The 24,097-nt window shown below is 40.2% G+C and overlaps 2 protein-coding genes across 2 annotated transcripts; one reads left to right on the top strand and one right to left on the bottom strand.

The window, feature by feature from the left end:
• Positions 1 to 1,982: 1,982 nt before the first annotated feature.
• On the bottom strand, positions 1,983 to 4,668 carry LOC117302078 (trypsin-like). The gene is made up of 4 exons (XM_033785875.1): positions 4,553 to 4,668; positions 3,618 to 3,889; positions 2,593 to 2,735; positions 1,983 to 2,308 (listed from the first exon to the last, which is right to left on the bottom strand). The coding sequence occupies exons 1-4, from the start codon at positions 4,627 to 4,629 to the stop codon at positions 2,120 to 2,122; spliced, it is 681 nt and encodes a 226-aa protein (XP_033641766.1). The 5' UTR covers positions 4,630 to 4,668; the 3' UTR covers positions 1,983 to 2,119.
• A 6,348-nt stretch (positions 4,669 to 11,016) lies between these two features.
• On the top strand, positions 11,017 to 23,670 carry LOC117302572 (kallikrein-11-like). Its single transcript, XM_033786549.1, has 9 exons — positions 11,017 to 11,041; positions 11,904 to 12,072; positions 12,594 to 12,868; positions 13,697 to 13,839; positions 14,117 to 14,297; positions 19,749 to 19,911; positions 21,543 to 21,811; positions 22,519 to 22,667; positions 23,263 to 23,670. Exons 1-9 carry the CDS (start codon positions 11,017 to 11,019, stop codon positions 23,449 to 23,451), a joined length of 1,563 nt encoding a protein of 520 aa, XP_033642440.1. The 3' UTR covers positions 23,452 to 23,670.
• The last annotated feature ends 427 nt before the right edge of the window (positions 23,671 to 24,097 follow it).

Raw genomic sequence — 24,097 nt, 5'->3', positions numbered from 1 at the left:
GTAAAAACATACTTCGACCCCACGGTATCAAGTTCTGTATATCAAGTACGCAGTATCGTGATGTATATATGCAGTTCGTCGTCCAAAAGCAGAGCGGGGGTGGGGGATGGGGGGGGCTTGCGTAAAGAGCCTCGGACAACTAGTAGTCTGTTGGCGCTACGCTGCGGTACCACCTGGAATGACGTTTACGCTGTAGACCACAAGCAATGCGTTTCTTAAAGCAAAGATTATAGAGCGCCGCAAGGCACAAGATGCGGAACTGAAGCTTTATCTATTGTTGTAACGTGAAATACGCATGGGCGCCATTTCAGCAAGTGAATGTTTTGTTTTCCATTGAGAGGAATGGTCATTGTCTGCACTGATCTACTGTTGTATCAAAGAGTTACTTGCCGAAATGGCGTCCAGTGGGATTTAACATTTACGCCCGAGTTCCGCATCTTGCGCCTTGCGCCGCTCTATAATCTGGACACTATTTGTAATTAACAAAGACCAGTCTTCGCACTTCGTGTATCTCAACAGTATGCAGATTGAAATAACAAACCTGTTAAAATTTGAGCTCAATCGGTCGTCGAAGTTGCCAGATAATAATGAAAGAAAAACATCATTGTCAAACGAAGTTGTGTGCTTTCAGATGCTTGATTTCGAGACCTCAAATTCTAATTCTGAGGTCTCGAAATTAAATTCGCGGAAAAGGACTTGAGGGTTACTTCACAGGGAGCAGTTTCTCACAATGTTGTATACTGTATATCAACAGCTTCTCATTACTCGTTACCCAGTAAGGTTTTATGCTAATAACTATTTTGAGTAATTACCAATAGTGTCCATTACCTTTAAAGGATTTGAATACTATTTGTAGTACAACAACAATTTCCAGAGATTTACTCAAACACAGTTGGAAGTTGATGATAGTAAAGCTTTCCTTAAAACATGACTTTTGCTGAGGTGTTGAGTAAAACAATGTCACAGAGTATATTAAACGTATGTGTTAAACGAGCATGTTAAACGTATACACCAGTTATTGTTGTTGTCAACTGATGCGAATTATTCGTTGCGACTGTGTTAGGTCAAAATTTGTGTCGCACTCGCACTCGCAAATCTTGATTTTCTCTATTTAAAATCAATGTAAAAACCGATATGAGAGAAAAATCACACAACTCAGAAGGATACATTAATATTTGAATCATTATAATTATTCTTCTTTTAAAACCTCTTTGCAGCCATACTAATCTCATTACAAACGCTTTCATATCCCAGCATAGAGCCCAGCCGTCCGAAGGCAACGGTCCCCCTAAGGCAACGGTCCCCCTAAGGCAACGGTCCCCCTAAGGCAACCATTCTCTGCTCTCAAGACCAGATAGCAGAGTCGTGATTTTGTGCCCGGCAAATGAGCGTTTATACGTTTTGAAGACTGTGTGTATCCTTCGACACAAATCAACTGTTTGTTTTCTTTAGTCGTTAAATTATGCCAAAAATGTCACGTTATAAATTCTGTTTTGGGGTTGAACAAAGAACATTGACATGAGTGAGAGTCGAAGCAACGACCTCCGGATTAACGTGCGGTGCTCTACTAACTGAGCTATCTAGCCCATGTTGGCATGGCGGTCTCCCTTTGTCAATATATTGATATATTTATTTATTTTAAAACAAGTAAAAGGTCCCCTTCTGTCAGACGTCAGACTCTTGTGCCATAGAGAGCGGGGATTTGGACAAGGTTACATATCTGATATCCTGTATCGAGTATGCGGGTAAAAACAAAAGAAAATCAAACTCCGAAAAGACTCATCCCAAATGCCGTTTGCTAGTTATATATTTGAATAATTTCTGGTACAATGACTTGCTTAATAGTCACAATGTACCGCTTACATTTGAATTAGTTGCTATGTCAAATGGTATGGGGCAGGCCTTTGCATAGCAACCTATGATCATGGGCAAACCCCGGTATCATTGTGCCATACACATTCGATCACCGTTTCTTGCATAACTACGGAAAAGTTTGCCCGAATTCACGTGTCGTAGAAACTATCTTGAGTCTGAGGAATACAAATTTAAGTGGTAACTTGTGATCAAGCACGTGATTGTACTAGACAATAATCAAATCTAACACCCAGAATGGCTTTATTTAAACACATGTAACGTCTCCGTTGGTCTTTTCATTTATCCAGGTACAGTAGTTGGATATCTTTGTGTATACGCCGGGATACTTTGCCAAGGCGCAACCGATACCCCAGCTGACGATACCTCTAAGGCGTACTTCAGACACATGAGAGGACTTGGCGAAGTTACTGACAATTGGACCACCGCTGTCACCCTGTTGACGAATAATAGCAACCAGAAATCAACGATGAGAAGTAAAAAAAAAAAAAAAAAAAAATCAATGCAGTTCAATGAGCGACTTCTTAAGTGACGCTAGGTGGCAGCAGACTTACCAGGTAAATGCACCGTCCTTGTTTCTATTTCTGTGCGCTTGCTCCTAACAACGTAAACAATTTGAATTTACCTGATAAAGTATGCTGCCACCTAGAGTCCTAAAGTGCCCTATAGACAAAGTTCTTCCAATCGGGAACATTATTTGCAAGTTTTGAAATCACTCACTTGACAGGAACCTTTCCCTCCACTGCTAACACCAGCACAGAACATGTTAGGTGTTAGTTGTTTGAAGGCGTTTGTACACTCTTGAAGACTATTTGCGTACACGATAACCTCATTCAATGCAATAGGAGATTCCATTACGCTTGCTATATCGTAAAAACAAAACCACATATGTCATAGTTAAAGACAACTGGCACACTCGGGTGGGGTTACCGCAAAAAGTAATCACGCTAATTCGGCTTTTCGGGGTGGCTCGAAACTTAAAAAGTTTATTCCCTGGGCAAGGAAAAGGGAAGAGCGGCCGTCTTGTTTTTTTAATAGTCAACTCTGGAAATCGCGTTTTGACGGTGCAAAGCGACCAAGTTGAGTATCCTGAACAACTTTCCCGTGTGGAGACATGCAAAACTTGCAAAACCTTGGGAATTACAACTTTTTGGTGAAAAAGTGACGTCATAATTTGACCAAAAACCGTCGATTACCACCAAAATATAACAGTGGCGGAGTTCAAATTTTCAATGGACACCAGTCTTCTCACTTGGTGTATATCAACATATGCATCAAATAACAAACCTGTGAAAAATTTAGCTCATTGGTCATCGAAGGTGCGAGATAATAATGCAAGAACCGTTCCTGGCAGTTTAAGCAATTTATGTAATCCACCATACACAAACTGACAAACCTTCAGAAGTTTGAGATCGATCAGCCATCTGGGTCACGAGAGAATAGTGAAAACCGATTACAAATTTTGCAGTGCATCGATGGCAAAATATAAACAAATAAAATGCTTATCGAGCGATAAACTCCAATCGCGAAGTTAGATTATTTGTTTCTCATCAAATACGCCATTTCAGACAGAAATATTTCAAGAATGTTTTTAACTATCATCATCATCATTAGACCGTTTAAGTTGTACAAAAATCAGTTATCTTCACGATTTTTGTTTCTTACCAATTCTGTAATGTTCCTTTATATGATGTGCGTAACCAATTGAGGGTATTAATCATTTGTTTCTGATCAATCCTGCTTACCTTTTTCTAGTCTTCCCCAACCGCTAACGAGCATCTCAAGACCTTCCTTAGGGGGGCTAAAGCTAATGCTGATGGGTTGAACATCGGAGTTGTAGACGGCGGGAGTGTCTAGCTGGATTAGGGCTATGTCGTTATTCAAATTATGCCCGCCAGTACCGAAATCAGGATGAAGGATCCATTTGCCTGTAATAACCTGCTGGTTTGGTCCATCGTGTTGATCTCTCTCGTGATACCCGAGACCAACGCGTGCGACAACACTGGTGTCATCAGGGCTAAAGAAAAATACATTCAAACAATTGTAGTCAAGGTGTGACTCAATGTGGGACTTTAAGGACGCTTGATGGCAGCAGAGTCAGCAGCGGGTAAAATCTATTGTTCTCGGTAATCTTCGAATGCTGAGAGATGGAAGTTAAACCTGATCAGTCTGGTGCCACCTTTTTAAGAACACGTTGCCTTGGATCTGTCGAGTTGGTCTTTGAAAAACGTAACCGTTTGTTATAGAATGCATATGATTAGAAAGATATTTTTAAAGTAGAATATAATGATCCACACAAGTATTACTCGAAATTGCGTGGTTTTCCTTAAATAGATCTAGACTAATTTCTTTCCTTCAAACGAGGTTCGACGAAACAATGATAAGCTCTGCAATGTGGATACCCGTAGACGAAAACAGTATGCAGAACAAGTCCTGTGTTGTGTGAATAAAGACCTTCTTTAGTGTGTGGCCATCTTGATTGTTTCCAATTTGAAATTATTGTAACCAAGCCGAGGCTGGAAGGCAAAACAGTCTGGTATGTTTTGTACAATGAATAGAGCAAGCATTACTGTTGACTGGATACGGGGAACATGATCAAGATGGTGGGGTATGATAATGATGTGGACTACCGGGGTGTTATGCCTAAATATTATGAAGTTTGACGTGAATGGATACTTACGCGCAGTGTGCGGCAGTGACAACCCAGTTGTTGTGAATTAACGAGGCCCCGCAGCGTATTTTGATTTTCTTGGTCATGGTCGCGGCCTGGTAGGGTCGGCTGTGTGGGGTAGACTCTTTTCCACCCACGATGAGGGGCCGGGAACCCAAACAGCACGGGATCAACACAGCTGAAAGATAGCAATACATTGACAAATAAGGCCAACGACGCTTCAAACAACTTATCTTTAAAAAAATATCTTGATTTCTTTGACAAGTTGAATTTTTTAATGAAAATTTGTTTAGGTAGCCCTGGCGGCCGCGGCCTTGGACTTTCGTGTTTAATATGTGTGTACAGCACAAAGGAAGAGGCTCTGTATTGGGATAGGGGTTTAGTCAATGTGTGTTTTAGTCAATAACGAGGTTTAGCAGCACGTAACGCGAGCAAACACGTGAACGTGAACGTCAACAAATTGTGCTGTTTCTTGGTGACGCCAACACATTGGGCTTATTGCAAGTTCACGTATGACGTCTGTGCACACGTACCTACCTGACGTAAAATATGGTAATTTCACGTATATGCGAAAACTACGTGAGATTTTAACAACATAATTTGTTGACGTTCACGTTCAATCGGGACGTGCAGCTCAACCTCCCTATTTGTGCTTTAGTCAATCGTGTCAATGTATGTTACTGACATCCCACAGTCTACTGACACGCTCGGCCCACTATACACGAGTACTACGCAGGGCACTCTCCCACCAACCCCATGTCTCAAGGAGAATCAACCAGAGAAGTGACGGACTCTACATTGAAACATCTGAGCCCCTGTACATAGGACCACATCTCTCATTCTTCTGACGATGACTAGTAAGAGCAAGCTGTTCGAAACTTTGAGTCAACTAAGAACTGATCTCCGTGGTAGTGAAGTTAATAACGAGAAGTCCCATCGATCCACATAAAGCGACAGTAGTAGTAGAGAAAGAGATATCCCACCGATTTCCTACCTTTCTTTTCAGAGCTGAGAAATCGAATTCCGAGAAATGTTATTAGCGGTAGCCTGAAGACAAGTCCTCAACCGATATAAGTAATCTACCCAGCAAGTAGTAACACACATTCAAAAACACCCCGTATAAAAGGCATTCAACTACCTTTGGAGCAGCCAACCAAAAGGCACGACCACCAAAAAGAGTGCACTGTCTTATGATACTCAATTAGATCTCGGCCCAATTTCATACAGCTACTTAAGCAGAACATAATTATTGCTAAACAAATTTTTGCTCAGCAAAACAAATAGCAGGATACCAATCACATGTGCATGTGGCATGGTAGAATGGCTGGTAAATCTTATTCTTAACTACCTTTGGAATTTGAGCAGCTCTATAAAAATGGGCCCTGGGCATCATCGTCATCATCAGTTAGCATAATACATTTTTGCACCGGCTGCCTGACTTGAGAGAAGCTTCCAAACAGACCGATGTTGAGCCGCCACTTCTTCCTCTTCCACGGTCCATCCAGTGTCCAGTCAGGAGAGGTCCTTCTGGTTCCCACTGTTCTGTGTTGTCAGGCATGCCTTTTGTTTAATTTGAAATGAAAGGAAATATACTCACCTAGAGCAAAAATAACACACTTCATTGTCACGGTGATTTACGTCGTGTAGTAACAGGCTGTAATAGTGGAACGGGTCGGTCGGTGAAACAAGAGTGCACTGCCTGTCCACAATATTGGCCGAGATTTTATAACGCAAAAATTATCGTCGCCGATAAGACAGAAGAAAGATATCAGAGATGTAACAACACATTGTGTTTTCACAGCACCTTGTTTTAATAGTTCGTTCTGACCAGTTCAATTTGGATGATGAGGGCAAAATGATAAGTCGGCTACACGTGTCCAATTTCCAAACTTTTTGCTGAAGCTTTGGCTGTGACTGTCGTTACGGTTACGGCTGCATCACAATAATAATAATAATTATAATAATAAACGATACTTTTTAAAAAATTCAATGCGCTGGAAGAGTGCTACGGAAAAGAAGATTATGAGAATAGATGTGTTTTTAATTTACTCTTGAATGTATGGAGTGTGTTAGTGTTCCGAATATGACTTAGTAGGGCGTTCTAGCACCGGGGACCAGCGACTGAAAAGGACCGGTCCTCTGCCCTTTTGTGTGTGCGAGGGATTGTTAGATTCTGGCTGGAGTGGAGCCCACTCCGGCCAGGTTTGTTGAAATTTAGCGACTCTGTAAGGTATTGTGGAAGTACGTGAACAGAGAGTGCTTTGTGCATGTTCACTAAAGTTTTGAAGGTGATGCGTTGTTTAACTGGTAACCAGTGTAATTGTTTGAGAAGAGTGGATGCGTGTGTGTATTTGGGTTGCGAGAAAATGATACAAGAAAGGCATGCTCTTTTATTCTGCATCTGCAGTAAATGGCGATTTACTTTTAAAATCAGGGCCCAATTTTATAGAACTGCTTAACGGTAAGCAAATTTTTTCGCTTAACGTAGCAAAAATAATTGCTTAAAACCATTCGGATTCCATGCTAAACGTACACGAGCTTAAGCACGTTAACAATCTGCGCGCGGAGATTTTAGATCGTTTGCTTAAGCAAAACAGAAGAAGGCAGTGTATTTTGCACTGTGTGCATGGCCTAGGGCTGCTTAACGGTAAGCAAATATTTTGGCTTAACGTAGCAACAAAAATTGTTTAAGCGTAAACCTATTTCACCAGCGGTTGCTAGCCTAAGCACGTAAACAAACTGCGCGCGCAACATTTTAGATCGTTTGCTTAAGCGAAAAAGAAGAAGGTGCTGACAAAATGGCGGGCGAAACAAATGCGGAATGCACTCGAGTGGCGATAAAAAAAATTCATCACCTTCTGTGTCTGATATGTATTATTTGTAATGGTTCAAAGTGCCCCTCGAAAGGTTTACACACTAACTTGAAAGTAAACAAGAAGATAGTACATTGTACAGCATGATTCTGAAGCATTTTAGACACTCGTTTATTCGCTACACCTACCATACAAACGCACGTACAATCACCGCTGTGCCGGCACAACAACATCGTTTGCAATGAGTGTTGCACTTTGCGCTGTGTGAATAGGGTGCTTAAGCAAAATAGAGGCTTTAAGGACCCTTTTTGTTTGCTTACCTATGTAAGCAAAAAACCTTGCTTATTAAAGCAAGGGTATGAAATGAAAAACTTGCTAGGTGCACCCGTTAAGCACAAAATCGACCATTACGGGATGCAGCCCGGCGCTTAAACAGGGTGCTTAAGCAATGGGGCTTTAAGGACCCTTTTTGCTTGCTTGCCTCGCCGTTTTAAGCAAAAAACTTGCTTAAGCAAGGCTATGAAATGAAAAACTTGCTAGGTGCACCCGTTAAGCACAAAATCGACCGTTAAGCAGCTCTATGAAATTGGGCCCAGGTAGGGTCCTGTACAGCTACGTGAAAAAAAATCACAAGCTAATTGCTGAGATGGGATTCAGCAAATGACCTTTACAATATATAATATTCCATGGAAGTTTCTCACTTATACTAGACTACCAAGATTTCCCGGTAGCTATTAGGCAGTTCAAATTTTATATTGTCAGCAGCGGGTATCACAAATTATTTATTGATATTATTTAATTTATAATTCGGGGATAAAGAATAATAGTTGTGGTCTCACCCTTACACCGACATGGGTTAGCACTGTATACTCAGTATTATCCCGAGTTATGTTGCAAAAATGCGATCCTTAAGGTTTTCTTTGTTCTGGTGGTGTCCCAAAGATAATTTCTTCAGAAAAGAGAATTATCGAACAATGGAAGTAACCTGATACTATTAAGAGTTTGTGTGTGTTTACATACTATAGTTCAAGCTGATTGTTTTAATCGGTATTTTCACAAGGTCAGTTTCGTGCTATCACAGAGAAAAACAACTTTGTTATCACTAGTAAAAACAGGTCTTATTGACTTGTTGGCTTTGTAAGTGTTTTTTCCACAATTTTATCATCAAATAAATTATTCTCTAGGAAAAATACAAACAATTATATAACAGTAAGGGCATCTTCCCCTGTAAAGTTGACATGTGTCTAATTGGTGACGTTTACCCCGTGACGTCATAACGCTACTTCGTTACATCGTCATATTGAGTGGCGAATAATGCAGAATTGTTCTCTTTTGGTCTAGTGTTTTCTTCGTGTATAACGTCTAGAGTTATGTCACATCAACATATGTGGGCTGGGGGGGGGGTCTGTTGGCTTTTTTGTAGCATTGTGTAAGTTCGAATAATTCAAAACGTAGGTCACTATAAATTTGCTTTTCAGCTGAACGTTAATATATCTGCTGTTTTTTACACTGCATGGTCACTGGCAAGTTTTACTTATTAACAGACTGCTCCACATTTAGAACGAAATCTGTCCAAATTGTTTTTATGCAGCGCCCTCTGTTGACAACATGATACACGAAACCGTGGAGCGCTGTACGACTTTGATATGAATGCAAGTTGTCCTGTGGGCTTGTCATGCTGGCACCATTTTGTCAGTTTGAGATCGATTTCGAGACCTCAGAATTAGTGTTTGAAGTCCCAACATCAAGCATCTGAAAGCAAACAACTTCGTGTGACAATTTCTTTTTCTTCCATTATTATTTTGCAAAGTTGACACGACCAGTTGAGTTCAAAGTTGTACAGGTCTGTTATTTTGTGCATGTTGAGATACACCAAATGAGAAGACGGGTCTATGACAATTACCGAATGTGTCCAGTGTATTTAATGCTCGTGTAAATCTACCATTACCTTTGAAAGGCCTAATTAATTACCAATCATTGTTGTAGTTCATCCATGTTTATGGTTATCCATCATCGATTATGCCCATCTAAATCAGTGTCAAATTAAGACAGAACGGGCAATTCGTCTTGTCCCTTTTGATATATATTTCAACCGGTATGCATTGTTATTACGGCACACTGCATAGGGACAATTGATAAATAATTGCGTTCTTATCAAAGTTGCACAGCGCTCTCCACGATTTCGTAGCATGTTGACAACAGAGGGCGCTGCATAAAATCAAATTGGTGGACAGATTTCGTTCAAAATGTTTTTTTTTAATATTTTTTACCACCGCGGAAAATGCTGTGGAGAAGTCTGTTATTTGGTACAACTTATCAAGAACAAGCAAAGTGTAAAAATCAGCAGTAATAAACGGCTGATCAATTTCATATTGACGCTAGACGCTACACGAAGGAAACACAAGACCAAAAAGAGACAAACTGTGCCACTCATGGGCCCAAAATGTAACGAATGAAGCCAGATGACGTCACGGGATATACGTCACCGACAAATACATGGCAACTTCACATGGGAAGATGCCAATACTGTTATGATGCGATTGGTTTTATTCTTTCTATGAAGAGTAATTAATTTGTTTTGATAAAAATTAATAAATGCTTATTAGGAAAGACTTATAAAAAAAAGTTCATTATAACCTTTTTGTTTTAGTGATTAACGACTATTGTCTCTGTGATAACACGAAACTGACCTTATGAAAATATCGATTAAAAACAATCAGCTTTAACTACAGCACGTAAACAGACACAAACTTTTGGTAGTCCCAGGTAACTTCCATAACTTTCTTTCCTGAAAAAATTGTTTGTACGATATCACTAAGAACAAAGAAAACCTTAAGGGTAGCATTTATCAGAAGAACTCAGTATATTAGCGAGTATACAGTGCTAACTCTTGTCGGAGTAAGGGTTAAACCAACATTAATATTCTTAATCCCCGAATTAAATTACAATTACTGTTTGTATTTTGTTTTAAGTAATGTTTTCCTATTTCCTGTTATTATAACACAGTACCATAATGTTAAACAGCTCTTGTGCTGATTTAAAAAAAAAAAAAAAAAAGTTAACATCAACAAAAACGTTGTGGTACCTACCCGCTGCTGACAATTTAGGATTTGAACTGCCTCTAGCCACCAGGCAATCTCGGTAGTCTAGTTTAAGTAAGACACTTCGCTAGAATATTATTGCTAAGGTTGTTTGCTGAATCCCAACCGAGTAATTATGCTCGTTTTTTCCACAGAGCTCTAGATAGTTTTGATTAAACAGTGCTAACACATGTCGGCACAAAGGTGAAACCGACATTTCTGCAGATGCAGAATAGCAGAGCATGCCTTTCTTGTGATGCAGCCGTAACCGCAACGATAGTCAGAGCCAAAACTTCAGTAAAAAGTTTGGAAATTTCACACGTGTAGCCTACTTCATAGTTTGCCCTCATCATCAACTATGAACTGGTCAGAACGAACTATTAAAAAACGGTCATTACGTGGTGTGAAAACACCATGTGTTGTGACATCTCTGATATTTTTCTTCTGTCTTATCGGCGACGATAATTTTTGCGTAATAAAATCTCGGGCAATATGGTGGACAGGCAGTGTACTGTTGTTTCTCCGACTGATCCGTTCCACTATTACAGCCTGTTACAACACGACGTAAATCACTGTGACAATGAAGTGTGCTATCTTTGCTCTAGGTGAGTATATTTTCTAATAATGTATAACAACAAAAGGCTCGTCAATGGCCCATTTTCATAGTGCTGCTTAAACCCCCAAAGTAGCTAAGCACATCATAATTATGCTTACCAGAACAGGATAAACAGCCAAAGTATCGTGCCACACTAGCACCGAGTGTGATTGCTTTCCTGCTCTTATTTTTGCCGAGCATAACATTGTTAAGCAATAAGATGTTCTGCTTAAGAAGTTATGTTTGGCATAGTGCTACTTGGTACATTACCTATGTCTAAGATGCTGCACTCTTTTTGTAATCGTGCCTTTGTGTTGCTGCTCTAAAGTTGTTGAATGCATTACCGCCTTTTCTGTGCTCAATTTCCATGCGTGTTTCTACTTGTAGACTGTGGGATGTCAGTAACACACAATGACACACTATATAGTGAGGTTTAGCCGCACGGTTTGCAAGCAAAAACGTGAACGTGAACGTCAGAAAATTATGTCGTTAAAATCTCGAGTTTTAAGAATGCGTGAAGTTACCATTTTTAACGTCAGGTATGTACGTGCATACGTCATACATGAGCATGCAATAAATAAGCCCTAAGTGTTGGCGTCACCTAGAAACAACACAGTTTTTTGACGGTCACGTTCATGTGTTTGCTCGGCGCGTAACGTGCAGCTACTAACATCCCTATTGACTTAAACACACATTGACTTAAACCCCTATCCCCATACAGGTCTTTCTTTGTGCTGTATACAGTACACAAAACACGAAAGTCAAAGGCCGCCAGGGTTATCTAAACATTCAGTTTTCATTATGAACTCTTGTTTTAAGATCATTTATTTTAGGCATCTTTGGTCTAATGTTTATGTTTTGCTATATTTCAGCTGTGCTGATCCCATGCTGTTTGGGTTCCCGGCCCCTCATCATTGGTGGAAAAGAGTCTACCCCACACAGCCGACCCTACCAGGTGGGAATGATGTCAAAGAAAATGAAAATATTCTGCGGGGCCTCGTTAATTCACAACAACTGGGTTGTCACTGCCGCACACTGTGCGTAAGTATCCATTCACGTCAAGTTTATATTTAGGCATAAGCACACAATTATCAATCCCCTTATCATCATGGTCGTGTTCCCCGTATCCATTAACAGTATTGGATGCTAGTATTCATTGTACACTAGACTGTTTTCCCTTCAAGCCTCGGCTTGGTTACATTGATTTCAATTTGGAGAAAATCAAGATAGATATATAAAGCTATTCATCCACACAACACAGCCCTCGTCTGCATGTTTTCTTCTTCTTGGGAAAAACCCCATTGTACAGCTTTATATATATATTCCATGAACGTTATTATATTTTACCTGGTGAGTCTGCTACCACCAAGTGTCCTAAAAGTCCCTATTGAATCACACTCTTGACTTTAGCCTGAACGTCTGACGTCATTCTTCGAGGCTCGTGAATAACGCCAAAGACCGGCAGTGAAAACCGGCGTGTAGTATGACTTTTGACAAGGATAAAGACAGGGGCCCAGTCTATCCTTGACTACGTTTGTTTGAATGTACTTTTTTTCTTCTAGGCCTAAAGACACCAGTGTTGTCGCACGCGTTGGTCTCGGGTATCACGAGAGAGATCAACACGATGGACCAAACCAGCAGGTTATAACAGGCAAATGGATCCGCCATGCTGAGTACGGTCTTGGTGGGCACAATTATAACAACGACATAGCCTTAATCCAGCTAGACACTCCCGCCGTCTACAACACCGATGTTCAACCAATCAGCATTAGCTTTAACCCCCCTACGGAGGGCCTGGAGTTGCTCGTTAGCGGTTGGGGAAGATTAGACACCAAAGGCAAGCAGAATTGATAAAAAATACATTATTTCCCCTCACGTGTTACTTTGATTAGAGAACTGTCAAAACGCTCTACTATGTAATCGTGGTTTAAGAATGGGTGCGTTCGATTAGCTTCCCCGGGTCGACCCCGGTGTGTGGCGTTTTCTTTTCCAGGACGAACGTGTGCAGATAACTACCCACCTTCGTCCTGGAAAAAAAATCCGCCACACACCGGGGTCGACCCAGGGAAGCTAAACGAACGCACCATCTTTGTATGCGTTAAAGCGTTGGCCCAAACAAATAAATTCATTCCCACCCGTTTGCCCAATTTGAGCCAAGGCCGTGACTAGGCAGGTAAGGTAAGCGTCAACGTGGATTGTTTCACAAATTGCTCTGACAGTTTTTGTTTCCTTTATTTGAATGTTCAAAGTGTTGGTTGGATATTAATAGATGTTTGTTTCCATGTTTTTCTTGTGTGTATGTGATAAACTTTCAAATCACGAGTATTGAGGGTTGTAGTAATATAAGACAAAACAGCGGGTCGTTTTGCATTGACGCAGAATATGGTTTTTCATATCACCTGGCCTTGCCATGTGAATTGAATAATCCAGATTTCACTTTTTGACAATGCATCCAATGACATCAACCAAAAACTTAAAAGTCTACTTTTATACTATGCGCAGAAGTGCCGCTGTATGATCAAACGAGAACACATGGCAACAACTGTTACTGTTTTACATGTTCTAACCTGTGACGTCAGACTCCTCCTCGACAAGTTATTGGGCTGTAAGAGACAACAAGTCTGATTTGTAGATACCTAATTATGGTATCTTTGTTTTACTATAGCAAGCGTAATGGCAGCTCCTATTGAACTGAATGAGGTTGTAGAGTACGCAAAGAGTCTCCAAGACTGTAAAAAAGCCTACAAAAAAGCAACACCTAACATGTTTTGTGCTGGTGTTCCCAATGGAGGGAAAGGTTCCTGTCAAGTGAGTGATTTCAAACTTTTCAAATAATTGTCCCGTTGGAAGAACTTTTATTTGTATATGGGACACGTTGGGACGCTAGGTGGCAGCATACTTTATGAGGTAAATTTCAATCATTTTGGGTTGTTCTGAGCATGCGCATATTACAAAGAAGAGTGCATTTACCTGGTAAGTCTGCTGCCACCTAGCCCCACTAAAAAAGTCGCTCTTTGAACTGCATTGAAATTTTGTCCACGAATCTTTTCATCACTGATTTGTGGTTGCTATTATTCGTCAACAGGGTGACAGCGGTGGTCCAATTGTCAGTAACTTCGCCAAGTCCTCGCATGTGCCTAAAGTGCGCCTTAGAGGTATCGTCAGCTGGGGCACCGGTTGCGCCTTGGCAAAGTATCCCGGCGTATACACAAAGATATCAAACTACTGTGCCTGGATAAATGAAAAGACAAACGGAGACGTTACATGTGTTTAAATAAAGCCATTCTGGGTGTTAGATTTGATTATTGTCTAGTACAACGACGTGCTTGATCAAAAGTTACCGCCTACATTTGAATTCCTCAAGAAAGTTGCTATGACACGTGATTCGGGCAAACCTCTCCGTAGTAACGCAAGAGACGGCAAAGAATCATACAAATTAATGTGTTTGGCACAACGGTACCGGGGTTTGCTTATGGAGGTTGCTATGCAAAGGCTTGCCCCAAACAATTTTGACATAGCAACTATCTCTATAGTCTGAGTTATTCAAATTTAAGTGGTACATTGTGACTAAACAGTTCATTGTACCAGACAGTATCCAACTTGTAAACGGCATTTGGGATGAGTCCTTTCGGAATTTTTTTATTTTTTTTATTTTACCCGCAGACTCGATAGAGGCTATCAAATATGTAACCTTTTCCATATCCACGCTCTCTAGGGCACATAGTCTGAAAGAAGGGAACTTTTGATTGGTAAAAAAAAAAGTCAAAAACAAAATCAACATAATTATTGACAACATAGGGAGACCGCAAACGAAGAGTCCCACTCTTGTCAATGCTCTTTGTTCAACCCCAAATCAAAGAATTTAGTAAATAATATTTTTGGCATAATTTATAGAATATAGAAAATAAACAATTGATTTGTGTCGAATGGACATCGGTCTTCAAAACGTATAAACGCTCACTTGCCGGGCACAAAATTATGGCGCTGCTATCTACTCTGGAGAGCGGAGAATAGTTGCCTTAGAGGGACCGTTGCCTTAGGACGGCTTGGCTCTCTGGGATATGAAAGCGTTTGTTATGAGATTAGTGGTTGCAAAGATGTTTTGATTAGAATAAGAATAATGATTTGCCTTAATCCTTCTTAGCTGTGTGAATTTTCTCTCATACGTACGTGAACTAACATGGTCATTTAATGAGAGTGGAGTCAGATATTTGATCTACAAAATGAAGGATCCAAGCTCACCGATGATTTTAATTATACATTGTCATAATCACGCCAAGTTCGCCACAAACTCATTGTTGAAGGTATTAAATAAAGAAACAGTCTGTTATGTTGAGATACACCAACTGTGCAGGCTAGTCTTTGACAATTACCAATAGTGTCCACTGCCTTTAAAACTTGCCTTATTTCGTTTGGTTCTTAGCTCATTTTGTTTCTTAACGTATGTTAGGAAACTTACAAAGCAAATTGGCCAGAACTGCAAAGGGGAAACATACTCACCGAGATCCAGGAACAATAACTTCATGGTGTCAGTGATGCTATTATAGAGAAAAGATAATGAGTCGAAAAGTCGGTCAGCAGAAACATGTTCAGAGTTTTTAACTCCTCTTTATGGACATCAGCATTGACGAAGTCACCATATAATGTAAATCTTATCTGTTTTTGAACATGTGGCATATTTCGCATTGACGAAACTGTACGATTAGTCTCAGTCCAAGTCGTTACTGTTACTCTTGTTCTGACGTGGCATACGGCGAATTAAAAGCGGCCATCGAAGTTAAATCATACGAGGACGCTAATGGACTCGTTCCCTTTCTTTAGGCACTGGTCTTACATTCCAAATACAATGTAGTTTAATTGGATAAACGTGCTCTGACGTAAGGGTTCCGAATTTTGAAAGTTGTGATTAGTCCGAGAAGTGATGTTTTGGTCAGTCTTGGGCTTTCGATCGTCTGCACGCAGTGTGTGCATATATTGTGTACACGTAGGTTCACATATTGTATTCACTACTATGAGTACATATAATGCGAGGCTAAAGGGACATCTGGTCAGGCTGGTATCTGGTGTTATATTGATCACGACCCTCGGAGCGTGATGTCAGGGGTTCTTCACGTTTCGCCGTATGAAGGACATGCTATCTAAGGGACAACATCTCCTTCCACAACACTAGCGGGCAAAACTTCGAAAGTGTTTAATCCACAATTCATTGATCTCTATTAGAATGGCAGATTGGTGGCCAATGACATACCGTCATGAAGCACCACACGCAACCCTTTGGTTTGAAGGCCGTAGATAAGTTAGGAAAAAAAAAACTACTCAAACAAATTAAAACAAAATATATCACATAAACAACGCTTTCAAATCGTAGCATCTTGTGGCTGAGGCTATAGTTGCCCTTTGAACCGAGGGGGACGGTTCGGTTGGAGTTCAACCAATTGAGATTCCAAAAAGATTTTAAAAAGGAACAAATTCCATTGATTCGATATCTTGTTTTCCTTAAAATAATGGTATCATTTCGGAAAAACTTTGTAAATTGCACCTGGCTTAGCTGAAACTATGTTATCAACAAACACGATAACAAACAACAAACTGTGTTGTCTGTAGACTAGAAACTTTTATTCTGATGATTTTGTTTAGGTTTCAATCGATTGCAAATTTTAGCGGCTATTGAAACGTAAAAGTTTAACATACCTCACGAAAACGGGCAAGTTGAGTTTTCAGGCTTGCCCTTGCAAGAGATTTACTGACAATGTATTCGATAATACGGTATTTGTAAAATAAATTCACTAGCCCTACTAGGTTGAGTACTATTTGACAACCACAATCCAGTCCCTACAGAGACATTTTACGTTAATCACTCAAGATGGGCACCGATTTAACATTTGTACTTCACCCACCTAACTTAAAATAATGATAACTTCCAGATTAAACTCTCGGCGGCGCTCTATATTTAAGAGCCCCCAAATTAAACATACGGTACAGTTCCCCAACAGCTAATAAGCAATGTTAAACCCCTGTATTAAAGGTGCTTGGAGTAACGTCACGAATTTGTCTGCTATCCAATAAAAGTGGAACCCAAAAGCTATATTATTTTATACAAACAAGTATCGAAGTAGTTTGAGTACTTAAGAGCATTGCACGGCGCTGACGAAACTCAGTAACTGTGAACTTAAAGGGTTTATGTAACTTTTGTGGGACAAAAATACAATGTCCACAGATTAACACCAAACTTATACAGTTTGAAGATAATGATAGTAGAAAGCTTCCCTGAAAATATTACGCGCTGAGGTGCTGTATTTTTGGGAAATGAGTAAGACAATGTCATGAAAATAATTTTCGTCTCATGAGACGAAAAATATTTTAATAATTTACAAACATATTTTCATGACATTGTTTTACTCATTTCTCAAAAACTACAGCACCTCAGTAAGTAATATTTGAAGGGAAGCTTTACACTATCATTATCTTCAAACCCTGTAAGTTTAATGTAAATCTATGGACATTTTGAAAAGGTACCCAAATCCTTTAAAGTCACCTGGAAATATAATTATTTTTTCCCCTTCAAACATTAGAGTGTATGTTTATGAACAATGTAATATATTATTTTTGTAGTAAGTATTGTAACCATTTATATGTTTAGAAAAATAAACAGAGTTTTTTTTTTTTTTTTTTTTTTTGGGGGGGGGACACCGCCTATCCCCTTTTGTGACGCTAATCGAGGCAGACTTTGCCCCGATCGAACATCGAACACACGTACTCGTAGGTACGTGCAAGTCCTACTCGTGGGTTTGACAGTTTCGAAAACAATGTTTTTGTCTTTCATTTTTCCGGTAATGTCAACTAGGTGTATTGCTGCTGGATGCAGCAAAACAACTAAATATGGGGTCAGTTTTCAAAGTGGTCCGGTCCGACGTCTTTTCCATCGCTGAGCAGCCAACAGTCCGAGCCGTCGTGCTTCCTGCATCCGGAATACGCCAACAATTTTGACACGAAGAGAACAGTTTTTTTCTTAAACATGACGCAATTCCAACAATTTTTCCAGCTAGTGGGAAGTCGAAGAAGGTACCTGAAATACGTGACGAACCTATATGAGCATTTGCCTATTGTGAACAAATGAGGGTATTGTTTAAACTTTGAGGGCATGTTTTTAGCTTGCACCAAGCGTCACTATCCGTACAGTAGCCATACAGTGCTTGCAGTCTGCTGCTCCGCGACCGTAGTTCTGTATGTAGGCATCATATTGGTCAGGTTCCCAGACGTAGTGTACGGGGCCAGACTACTAATTTTTTCTCGATTATCGCGCCTCGATTGACGTCACAAACAGCGCCCTCTCGGGTCGAGCCTACTTTTAGAATTGTAGATAAAAATGAAAAATAAGAAGTTACATTAAAATTACATTTGTCCCAACAATAGGACACAGAAGCCATTCAACTCTGAAATGTAACTCCACCGATTATTTGTTTACAGGAAATGGGAGACTATTTTATAGCTAAGGTCACCATTACTGCTGGTTGAATTAGCATGAACTGTAGCTTCTACCAGTTTGGAAACTGCGCTTACTAAATTGACTACCGGACACTTGGCTTTTACCAGTGGGCCTTGACACGCGGGCACTTGATCAACATGCAAATAAAGGCCCAGCTACGATACTGTTCGAGTGCTGTGCGTAATGGTCCATGGCAAAGATAAAGGTTGGCGACACCATTACCACCAACCACACTGTGACCATGTATACACAAGGATCAAATTGTACCTACGTGCTGCACAGAACAGGAAGACATATTCAGCAAAAAGGTTTTAAAAACATTAAAGATAGGAAACTAGTCCGTACTCTAATCATTTCCAACCCAGATACGATTCTCCAACTCGTATATTCAAAGAGCGTGTGGCTGTGAACGTGCCACATGTTAGATAACATTTTGAGGATGATAAAGAAACAAGAAGGTTAAAAGGTCTGTGATTAAACATTGTTCTCCATAACCACGACAGACGTCATCAGACGATGAACGCCTTGTCTATAAAAGCGAGCCGCGGTTTGCATTCCCTTCACTTCAGTCGAACTGAATGATCAACCACTTTGCAACCGTCATCATGAAGGGACTTCTTCTTGCGCTCGGTGAGTTTTTTTTCTTTTATGGACCGTGCACTCTACGTGAGCTAATAATTGTTATAATTAAAAAGCAGACAGTGTATTCCAATAGTAATTTCCTCTTGAAATGGATGGTAAATCTTTCGTATTTATCCTGTGATTGCTAAACGGATGTTAACGTCAAAGCCCTGTTTTTCGCTGGAGTCTGCACATTTCATCGGTGCAAGTTATTCGTTGCGAATTGGTGACTTACAAATTCGTAACGCATTCGGATTCTAAAGAAAGAATGAGCACGGGTTAAGGCTCCGAGTTGGGCTCCATTAGTGATTGGGAAAAGAAAACAAGTTTTGGCACGGGACAGCCCGGAGCAACGGAGTCGTAGATCTGAAAATTACCTTGTGTCTTTTTAAAACTGTGGATTCGGACTTAATAGAACCTGGCTTAAGTCCGGCTTGTGCTACGGTTTGGGCTCCATCAATGATTTTGAAAAACGTACTGTCGGGGTACGGACGGAGAAAGAGTTCGAAACCTTGATTTTGTATGTTACACAACGGCTAATCGAAGTCTTTTTTTTAACCATGCAAGGCTATCACTTTGGTTATTTAACTTGTCATTTATTTCTCTTTAGCTGTGCTGATCCCAAGCTGTTTGGGTTCCCTCATTGTGGGTGGACATGAGTCTGTCGCACACAGCCGACCTTACCAAGTAGCCATCTTGCAGTCAACTAAAAATTTCTTCTGTGGAGGTACTTTAGTGCATCCAAATTGGGTTATCAGCGGCGCACAATGTTCGTAAGTATTCATTGTGGAAGTGTCTTGGCCAAGCGGTTAAGAGCACCATATCCAAACTCGGGTGTTTCTGATCAGCGAAGTGTGGGTTCGACCCAGCCGTGACCCTTGTGTCCTTTTTAAGCAAGACACTTCACCATTGCTTCGTCCTTCGGATGGGACGTAAAGCCGATGGTCCCATCCCATGTGTTGTGTAAACGCATGTAATAGAACCCAGTGCACTTATCGTAAAAAAAAGGGGTTCGCCCCGGTGTTCCTGGCTGGACTGGCAGCATATTTTGTATTTACTTCACATCTCTATTAACTTTTGCTACTCTTTTGTTTTCATCTCTTAGCGCATAGGGACTTCTCTGTGATTGTGATATGCGCTCTACAAAATGGTTCATTATTATTATTACATATTGCGCCACACCACCATGTAAACCATTACATAGTGCTAAGGATTAGGTCCTTGCAGTATTAATACCTGGCGCGTATGTATCCTTTGGCAAAAGGCGCGTTATAAATACGGTTATCATTTTTATAGATTTCGATAGTCATTACAGCGATTACTTAGTATTTTAAGGTAGGATCATCAACTATCACGAAAATAAATTGGTGATCGTTTGTTTTTACAAGTTCATGTTTTGAAAAATTAGTAATTTTGTTTGCTATTTAGGCTAACGTTACACCGTGTTGTTTACTACTTCACATGACGTCACTTCGTAAGTCCACGTCTAAAAAATATGTCTGATTCAAGATGCATTGCCCAGTTTAAGCGTTCCGTGTCAATATCTAATTCACGGAATATCGCAACTACTTTAGCTTGGCGTATGAAGACTATTGAGTTGGTGATGGGTCGTACTTTGACAACGTTATGCTTTAAAGCCATTGGAAACTTTCGGTACAGAACAAAAAATAAAAGTTCACAGATTTACAAATAACTTACAGGGTTTACAAAAGGTAGTAGTGAAAGACTTTTCTTGAAATATTATTCCATGAAATGCTTTACTTTTTGAGAAAACATTAAAACAATACCAAAACTCGATGTCGAGAATTATGGATTTATTTTAAACGCATGTCATGACACGGCGAAACGTGCGGAAACAAGGGTGGGTTTTCCCGTTATTTTCTCCCGACTCCGATGGCTGATTGAGCTTAAATTTTCACAGGAATGTTAATTTTATGTATAAGTTCTGGTACACGAAGTGTGGGCATTTGACAATAGTGTTTACCGAAAGTGTCCAATGGCTTTAAGGTGAAGTTTTTTTTTTTTACAAAAAAACAAACTCTCTGCTCCACAATGAACATAAAAGCGAAATATACTCAGACTTCGACTGTGTCGGCTTGTTGTGCATGGGATCTTTTACACAACATTATTGAAACTACTATAACTACAGCTCCGCAACGAAACTTTCTGTAAAAATAAACAATGATAGCGGGACCCATGAAACCCTCGAACAATTTATGATAATATTCACCGCCAGAAAAGTCAACCTCTTTAAACGAAGACAATGCCGAAATACACACTTTGCATCCCGCAGCATATTCCCCCAAACTAAGTAGCTAATGTACTGTGTATGTCAGGGTAGTGCAAGTGGTTAAAACCGGGTTACACCTTTTTGTTTAGTTTAATATTGTTTTATTACTGACAGCCTTTTTGGAGACGGTTCCAAAGGTAACGTTGGCCTCGGGTACCATAACATTAAGCAACACGATGGTCCGAATCAGCAGTTTATCCAAGGTACTTGGATAATACACAGCCAATATGGTCAAGGCAGTCACTCAATGGATAACGACATCGCCTTGATTCATCTTGACACACCCGCTTCTCTGAACAGCGACGTTCAAGCTATCGGCATTGCTTCCAGCGAGCCCAAGACGGGGGCTGAACTGCTCGTTAGCGGCTGGGGAAGCACTCACCGTAAGTTTACTTACTCCTGCGAAAACAATCTCACTATATAGTAGAGTCTTTGGAGATTTAGTCCACTGTGACTTTTTTGGGAGGCTAGACGGCAATAAACAATACCAGACAAATCCGTTGCACTGGTATCTAGAAGCCTCAATACACCGTGTAAGTTGACCCCGAGAACGTACGAGTTTTTGAAAGAATTTTGATTTCCTAGAAGTTGTAATTTTTTAAGAAAAATTTTGAATACTTTCGCAAGTATTGGACAAAGATTACTTAATAAGTGACCTTTACAGCTTCACGTATGACCTTAACTCAAAAAGGATGCCGCAACGGTACCAAAACGGCGAAAAACTGCGACGTCGTTGTCATTGCTACTATTGAGGCTTCTATAGTGTATTGAGGATTCAGACACTTTCGTCCTTTCGACTGCATACTGCGTAACTTGAATCCCATGCGACACACGGTTTTTTTTATGCGCTGCGTGCAAATTCAAGGCATGTTTGTGTGGATTATTGTATTCTACTTTCACAACATCTTTCCACCCATATGCATTTTATAACAAACGGTTACAAACGCTTTTCAAAGACCAACTCGACCGATCCAAGGCAACGTGTTCCTAAAAATGCGCACGCATCTTTGTGTCACCAACATAATTAAACAACACTTCCTTTGAATTGGTATAATGTTTTTATTTCTGTTTTCTCTTTTGAATGTTGTAGCATCTATCTGGGAACGCCCAGACAAGCTGCAAGAGGCAATTATTTTTAAGAACAGTCCCGAGGATTGTAAAAACGCCTATGGAAGCACTATTATCAGTGATAACATGTTCTGCGCTAGTGTTAAAGGAGGAACTAAAGACTCCTGCCGGGTAAATAATTCAACGTACCGGTCGTGTCCAATAGACCGATCCATTAATCCTCGCCCCATTGCGCATTGACCAATCACAACCCATTGCACAACCAAAAGTCCGACAAGGTCCGACATGTGCGTCCTCTTGGCGCGCGTGGCAGAGTAGTGCAGAATGGGATTTTGAGAGGCTCACGTGTTCTTGCTCACATGTGCGTCGTGGGTGGAGCCTAATGGATCGGTGTATTGTTGCAGCATATAATAATATTGTTACTAAACTTAACACGAATCACAACAAAGTTATTCATGTATAATTGCTGGACCCCAAACAAAGATATTTACTATTACGGAGACCGCCCACATTTGGCTGGCATTGCAACGATACGTTGGTCCGTAGTTCGTTGGTTTAAGTCTCACTTTAGTGTATTTGTCTTTGTTTTAACCCAAATGGTGGTTTTTGCTTGTGATTTTTCTGCCTGAGCATTAGTTTGTGTGTTATTGCGATTTGTTTGAACTAATTCAGAAACGCATTACTATTTCTTTTATATAAAGAACAAAACAGCCACGCAGAGTCTTCGGGGACAACAGGCTAATTGTTTCATAATTTGTTTAAACAGGGTGACAGCGGTGGACCAATCGTCAGTAACTTCGCTGCCGACTCCCACCAGACAGGTGTGCAGCTAGACGGTATTATTAGTTGGGGCTACGGCTGCGCAAAAGCCTCACATCCTGGAGTCTACACCAAGATATCAAACTATTGTGACTGGATTTACCAGAAAACAGGTGGCGAAGTCAAATGTGTGTAAAATATAAATCCAATGCTGTCTAAAACAGCCTTATAAATAGTGACTGATTATTTGTGGTGAATTAAGTTGCACCGTCGCTTAATTAAACCCCCAGGACCAAAATTGACCGCATGCTGACTCGGACGGTGGTTATAAAAGGGATTTTTAGCTCAGACCCTTATGACCCTTTTCTGGGTTATTTTGACTTAGATTTCTGGTCAACCAGGAACCAGGTCAGAGTCCATGAAACCCAGATCGATCCCACACGGGAGTTCTTATTTTAGATTGTAACTCACTGTACCGTGTTTCAGTTTATGACATACGATCATAATAGGGAGAGTAAGTAGATGCAAGAAGCCGTTAAGATTAGCGGTAGACTTCTGGAGATAATTGAAGTTATCTTTTATTTTTCAAATGAATGTGCAATTTTCAAAATAGGTCATAAAATAATTGGCAGGAGTATATTAATAAAAATACGAACAATGTGTCACAGGGCATAAGCACAATTCAAGGAGTTTTAAATTTTCTACAGCGGTACCCATACAAGAAAAACAGGAGTAGAAAAAGAAACAAAAATCCAAATAACAGTGCATGCTGGCACGTACAGCGTCTTGGAACGGAAAAATGTAACTTTTAACATTGAAAGTCAAAATTTTAAATTACCCTA

The sequence above is a fragment of the Asterias rubens genome, chromosome 18 (genome assembly GCF_902459465.1).
Source record: "Asterias rubens chromosome 18, eAstRub1.3, whole genome shotgun sequence".
Lineage (NCBI taxonomy): Eukaryota > Metazoa > Echinodermata > Asteroidea > Forcipulatida > Asteriidae > Asterias > Asterias rubens.
Note: the sequence above shows the minus strand (reverse complement) of the source record. Positions and strands in the feature narration are given on the sequence as shown.